This window comes from Apaloderma vittatum, unplaced genomic scaffold (genome assembly GCF_000703405.1).
Source record: "Apaloderma vittatum isolate BGI_N311 unplaced genomic scaffold, ASM70340v1 scaffold641, whole genome shotgun sequence".
NCBI lineage: Eukaryota > Metazoa > Chordata > Aves > Trogoniformes > Trogonidae > Apaloderma > Apaloderma vittatum.
The window spans coordinates 91,154-98,132 of NW_009698254.1; the positions used below are offsets into that span (position 1 = coordinate 91,154).

The window sequence follows — 6,979 nt, forward strand, 5'->3', positions numbered from 1 at the left end:
ACCAGCACAGATCACTGCAGAAATAAAACTTTAATGGCTTAAAGTCCCATTCTCCTTTCAGGACAAAATCCAAAAAAAAAAAAAAAAAGCTATTGGCATGATAACAAGAACTGATGCTATCAGATTTGCAAAGTTGTGTGAAACACAAACAATGGTCTATGGGCAAAGATTTTAATTAAACAGTTTTTGCAAGTGTGATTTGCACTGCAAGCAGATGAAAGCTCTTTATCCTTTTTTTAGCCAAAAGAGAAGGGAAGGTAGGCATCAGCTTTGCAATCTCATTTGACTAAACAATTCACTACATGCAATAACATGGCAATGGTGAAAGAGTACGTAGTTTGAAGGCAGTCAAAGCTTCAGTCTTCCATTCCAAGTTCTTGTTTCAGGCTGAAAGAGAAGTAGAAACATGAGTTCACTTGGAGCAAAACACTGTTTGGAAACTCTTTATAGACAGATTAGTGGAAGCCCTGACAACAAACACAGCTGAAGTTAAGAGCCAAAAAGATAAGAGCGGATACACCGCTTGTTTTGAGTAAAAACCAACATGTCAGAAGAAGTCATACAGCAAAAGTCTCAGATTCTAAAGGCAACATGGACTGATCTTGAGATTTACCTGGCCAGCTGGCATGTGGAGAGCTCTCACCGTTTTGAGCTGCTAATCCTACTTCGAGCCATGCTACTGACACAACAGCCTGCTTACCTTTTCAAGTAGGCATGGACGTTGTCATAGCCATGGTACTTGGCCAGATAGACCAGGACACCTGTAGCACATCGGCCGTCTCGCTGTCTGCAGAAGCTACAGTTGCAGATTCCACGACATGGCGGGCACATCCACGTCTGGACAAAAGACAGACAAGTCTTTTGAACAACAGGAAGGCCACACGATTCACACTCGCAACTTAAGAGAGGGCACCACTCCGCAACGAGTTCTGCAGTGAGCATCAGCACTGCAAGTTTTCTAAACTAGTGCAAGAGTACAAATTCTTCAGTCTCTAGAGGACTAAACTCTCCTTTGCCCACCTTGCAGATAAACAAAGGAAGCAATCTGCTCTCAATGCCTGCACTACTTCCACAGTCTATAACAGCAGCACTTTGCCCACAATACAGTTCCTTTCCATAAGGCATTAGTGCTTAATGCCAGGCAAAAAAAAAGAACGCTGTTCTGATGCTTAAATACAAAAGTATTTTGGCTGTTGCTGCGCTCTCACAGTTTACTCCTGCAAATAAGGCTACAGAAGTAGCAACTACGATGAGTTCTAAACAGCACAAGGCATTGTGATTCAGTCTGAATCACATCAGGGCTGCACAACATCAAGGTCACAGGTTCAATCCCCATTCAGTCCCCGTGCGTTGCCTGATCTAGTAGGGAGGTGTCCCTGCCCGTGACAGGGAGGCTGGATTAAATGACCTCTAAGGTCCCTTCCAGCTTAGGCCATCCTATGATTCTATGATTTTAAGCAGCTCACCAGCTTAAACTCTTTCACTGTGAGTAACCAATGCATCTCTCTACTAAAGTTAAGCACAATAAAGCCAATATTCAAAACTGTCTTACCGGATCCAGCAACGCTGTTCTGACATCTTCCCCATACCTATTGCGGAGGCATGGCCCACAGAATTGGCCCCGTACTCCTATGCAATCAGGGCTACGACAATTTGTCTTGGTGTCTATGGTTTTTTGGCGACATTGATGACAAGTGGATCCCTAGAACACAGAGAAAGTTTTCAGCAAACAAGAAATTAAAGATGGCTCTTTAGTTAGAGGAATAGAGCATTTAAAAATGCTCCAATTCTATGGCAGTGCTCATCCTGAAACAGAAAACCACCCCACAAGTTTGAACCAAGACTGTTTTAACAAGCATCTTCAGTGCCTGGTAATCACTTTCCTTGACTGCTGTCACCTCAGAACTACAGTTGCAGTTGTTCCAGGGTGAAAGCAAGCTAACTGACTTAGTAAAGGCCATTCTACAAATTCAGGGAAAGATAAGAGATGACATTTCAAGATCTGAGTCACATTTCTCCCAAAAATAACACTCTTCCTCTCAGTAAGAGGAAATTTGCTCTATTGGATGCTAAACCACAAGCAGAGAATAAAACCTCACAAAGTGTGCATTTCACTAAGTCAGAAAATACTTACCAAAGCCCTGTTATATACTTTATCTCTTGCAGATGCACAAATGTTATTCAGCTCTTCCTCCGTTATCTCCTCAACTGGGCGCACAACGTGTGGAAAAGCCATGGCACCACGGTGACCCCTCCTGGGAGTTTGGGCTTCATGCTAAATAATGAAGACAATGCTTTTAGTATTAGTTTCAGCATAAACTATATAAATAAGGTGGGGATCTTCAAAGCAATGCCAGTCTCAAATACCCATCATATATTTAAACAAGAGATAACAGATCTTTGCAAATGCATATGATATGGATGCAGCTTTAACACCTTCACTTCATCTGTTACCTTCAGGGTGCAGAAATGCTACTGGATCTTGACTAAACCCTGTTGAGGTGCAAGAGGAAGTGATTTTTCAAGGATAAGGCACGGTGAAGCAGAGAATACATACAACATGCTCTTTTCTGTACTTCTTCCCATGCCATGACATACTCATAGTCTTGATCAATTCTGTATGAATTGGTATTTTCTTGAATGGATACAAAACCACCCTCACCATGAACCTGCAGCAGGAGATCTAGAACCTTAACATACCTCCAGGTATTCATCAGATATCTTCCTTCTTCTTACTAAGATGTATCGGTCATCGTCTTCCTCTTCTGGCAAAGGAGTAGGTGGACCTTCAATCAGAGACCTGGATCTTGTGTGAGGCCGAGAACTTCGGTCTGGGTTCCTCCTCAAAGCACTTCTGGGCAATGACCGCCTTGGAAGTCGCTTTGGTCCCTGGCAAAGTTTAAAAGCCCCTACTTAAACAGGTGAAACCCAACAGCTCCTGTCCCTGCAAATGAACTTTCCCCCTAGAAGTCATGCTTTCCTTTTGTCTTTCCCAAAGATGAAGCCTCCTCCCGTCTCGTGCCAAATCAGAAAGCACAAGGTAAAAACATTCTGGGCAAATTCACCTTTGGTGTTCTGCTACCTGCACTGAAAAAGTCTAAAGCAAGTTTGTGTCCATGGAGGTATAAGCAACCATAATTCCCACACGCAGCAGTAGAACCTGTGTCTTCAAGGAGTTTTAGTGCTGTTCTCATCTTCCCACAGTTTACAAGTAAATGAGCACTGAAACTCATTACACTGCCAATTCACAACCCAGCCTCCCTTAAGGGCCTAGTTAGGCCAAATGCCATTTTTTTCCAAGGCTATGAATTCAGAATACTCAGGCTTGAGCTTCAAAGTCTGAGCTGCTCCCCTTATCTCCAGCCTTTGTATAAATACATATTTACATAGCACCTTGTTTAGTTTTATTGGCCTGTGGAGACGCCTAACTTTCATGAATTAATCTGTTCTGCTTTATATCATGGCAAATCAAAAGGGAACTGAACAATGAGGATGTCTGTTTTAGGAAGCAGTAAAATTCAGAACTGGACTTTGATTTACGTGGTATATTAAGTCTTCCAATTCAGAGTCCTGTTTTGTAACGTCAGAATTTGACTTTCAGAAATCTGAAGGCAAATAGAATAAGTTTATACATACGTGACTGACAGCTGGTAAAGATTTTCTCCCACCAAAGATACCGGAAACATTCTGCAACTCAGCCATTAGTTTTGCAAGCTAACAAGGGAAAGAAAAAAAAGAAGTACAGCCTTAAAAGGGTGTTAATGTGCTTTACAGACTATTAGATCAGGGCAATTGGCTAGAAGTACAATTACTTGTAGGAAATGCGGTCATTCTTCAACTTTTTATTTTTATGTCTTATTTATGTTCTAGTTACTGCAAGTATTTTGAAAGTGCTCAAACTTATTATATTAAAGCCCTACTCTTTAGGCTTTCACCCTACGGATTTTCGCATGTCAGTTGACATAAAGTATCAGATTTTAGTATTAGGAATGTAAATTTTTATTATTGTATTTACATAATTCCTACTAGAGTTAATTTGAACAACCACAGAGGTCCCCTAAAAGTCAACAGTGGGGGATGTAGGAGGGGGGCCCTCAGGGAGACATTGAATACTTGCCATTGCTTTGTTTTCCTTTATGTTTAAAGCTCTTTTTTCTAAAAACACGGCACCCTTCTCCTCAGAGTCAGAGTCTGAATCTGGAGCAGGCATCATCTTTTCAGGAAGAGGTTCCATCTCACTCTTTAACCTCTCCGACCTTCGAGGTGGAAACTTCATGGCTACTTTTAGAGGAATGGGGCACTTCTGCCTTCTCTGAGCCACCTCACTTTCAGCATTTGTACTGTTCTCCTCTGAATCCGATTCTAGTTTCTGTTAGTACAGAATGGAAGCATATAAATCCAAGTTAGTTGCTCTGAAATAAAATACAGTTTGATAACATTTTGTTTGGGGGTGGTTAAAGAGGCTATCTGACTGAAATCTGGACGTTTAAACCTCCAGTCCTAGTGCTCTAGTACCTCTTAAGTAGCGTGGGGCAGAAGAGGAAGGGCACGAGGGCAAAAAGCCCTCAAGGACAGCCACACTGCACTGCTCTAACACATCAGAAAACAGAGCTCAGTTTCAGCTGCAGCTGTCACTTGTAGCTCTAATATAGCAAAGGTAGTTTATGTGCGAGTGTGAGAAAAAGAACTGCCTTTAAAGGGCTCGATTTTGCAACATAATGTATTTGGCTGTAAAAGAAAAACCACCACAGGGTTCTCAGCACAGGGTCAAATCCAAGTTTGTAAGCTGTCAAGAATAGTAATTTCACAGTAGCAACTACACCGAGTTAAACTTCCTTTCTAGAGCCCGACAATTAAATGAGTCAAACACCAGCATCTTCTTATCTTTGAATTCTGATGCCTTGCTTATAACTCTTGGAACAAACAACGGTTCAAGTAAGGGCAGAAATTTATTTAGTTAAAAGCCCCTTTTGCAACAGTTTTTGACTTTTAGACTTGGTAAAATAGTCTTATTTTGGTCACCGTCAACAACAGGCTTCCTGCTTCACATGCACAGACCATCAGTCTTAAATGGGAATCTGTATTTGCACGGGGTTTTTATTACACCAGATACATGGTTCTGGTTGCCCATTATGTGTAGATATTGAGTTCTTTTTCTTACATATCTATCCCAGCTTTGTCTCCTACTTATTCTCTTTACTGTCTGTTATTTAACTCAGATATGTCACTCTCCAATCAGATTTTGGGGTTTTTTTCTAGTCATTCCTCAGTATGCTTTGAATTTACAACTAACTTATTTTATGCTCAGCGTTGTACCTCTGTCTTCTCCACTAAATAGCAACTGCTCGCCTTTTCAAGCAATAAAATATCTCTTGCACTGATGTCAATGAAAAGCAGAAAGGCGGATTTCACCACCTATCACACTTTCTCTGCTACTAAAGTAGAGCATCACCTCTTACACCATCAGAGTGCAGGTCTGACTGCGTGTCACAGATGGAAATTTTTCTCCAGTTTGCTGGAGTCCATGGGCTAGCTTAATATTTCAGACTGAGGACACCAGAAACATTAGAGCAGAGTAACATCCAGCCAGGCCAGTTGTAACATATGCAGATTTTATTCTGAACTTGCAAAGCTCAGGAGCTTGAGGGCTCTTTATGGAGACAAAAAGAAAATGAACCTATGGCATAGCATTCAATTCAATAAAATGATGCTTCCTCTCGACAATATTTGACTTTAAAGCTGAAGCTGCCATTATTTTTCTATTAATAATACGGTAAGAATTTACATTTAAAACTGCAAACTAAGATCAACCATCTTACCAATGCATCTTGAATCTCATTCTCTGAAAAGCCACAGAAGGATTCATCATCAGAGGATTCGTGAAAAATTTTTGCCAGTTCTTCTCTAATATCCGATCTAAACTTGCATTTCTATGAAGAATAAAATATCCTTTAACTGAAGCTGTATAGAAAATTATGCAGTATGAGCAAAAAGCTTTTTAAATAAAGAAAAAAAAATAGTTAAGGCATTTAACAAGAGGTTTCAGAACTACAGTTGCAAATTATCAGGCAAGTTAGGTTAGGTGACATTTCAAAGGCTAGAATAAATAGCTAATCTGCTTCCAACAATTACCACCTAGAAGCACAAGTGAAGAGTGAAATGAAAACACAGCATATAGCATAGATTTATAACTACTATACAAAAATATAAGCAGAGCCAGCAGTTTTAACCATGCACAAAACATTTACTAGCTTTACCAGCTTCACATTTTTGCAAACTTACTAGCACCCCACATTCAGTTTTATTTATTCTTGTGCTGTACTTACTGTATTTGCAAAATTATCGGAACCGAAACTGTCACAACTGTCATCAGAGGATGAGGACGTTTCCAGGGGAATCAGTTTTGTATTTCGGAATGCTGTGAAGTTTCTCCTTCCTGCACAACCTCGGCGCTGCACGGGGACAATGGCAACACCGTTAGTAAGAGCCCTACGGTGGCACGCTAGTTGTAAAGGTCATCCTTAAATTGAAGTTTATGAGGTCTGAACATTCTAGAATGTTTAACAGTCTTGAGTACAAGTCGGAATTATCGTCAGCTTTGAAACAATTCCCAAAACTAAAAATTAGAAGTGTTTTGGCTCTGATACATAGAGATGAGTTTTGTTCAGGTTTTAGAAATGTTTCTTTTGCACAGACAAGTGGAAATGTATACAAAAAACATTCTTTCCCTGCTCATTATAGAAAAACGCTGGGAAAAAGCACAAGCAATAAACAGCACCTAGAAATCTGCTTTAATTTATTATTTCTAGTTTGAGGCAAACTCTATAGACAGTGCAGTTGCTAAGGAAGGGACTGAGGATCGCAGCCACAGAAAAGTGGAGCTTTCAGACCACAGCTTGCCGTCTGTAACCAGACTGAAACGCTTCTTTTTTTTTTTTTTTTCTCTTTTGGGCTTTCCTTTCCCAGGGAGCGCTCACTG

The 6,979-nt window shown here is 40.5% G+C and overlaps 1 protein-coding gene across 1 annotated transcript; it reads right to left on the bottom strand.

Moving 5' to 3' along the window:
* Window positions 1-218: 218 nt before the first annotated feature.
* Window positions 219-6,502, bottom strand: CDCA7 (cell division cycle associated 7; the record flags this gene model as incomplete). Its single annotated transcript, XM_009877921.1, has 9 exons — window positions 219-387; window positions 701-837; window positions 1,553-1,702; window positions 2,135-2,275; window positions 2,701-2,889; window positions 3,637-3,714; window positions 4,118-4,369; window positions 5,820-5,930; window positions 6,327-6,502. Coding segments are annotated over 9 exons (1,265 nt in total), but the record flags the coding sequence as incomplete, so codon positions are not given.
* Window positions 6,503-6,979: the final 477 nt, after the last annotated feature.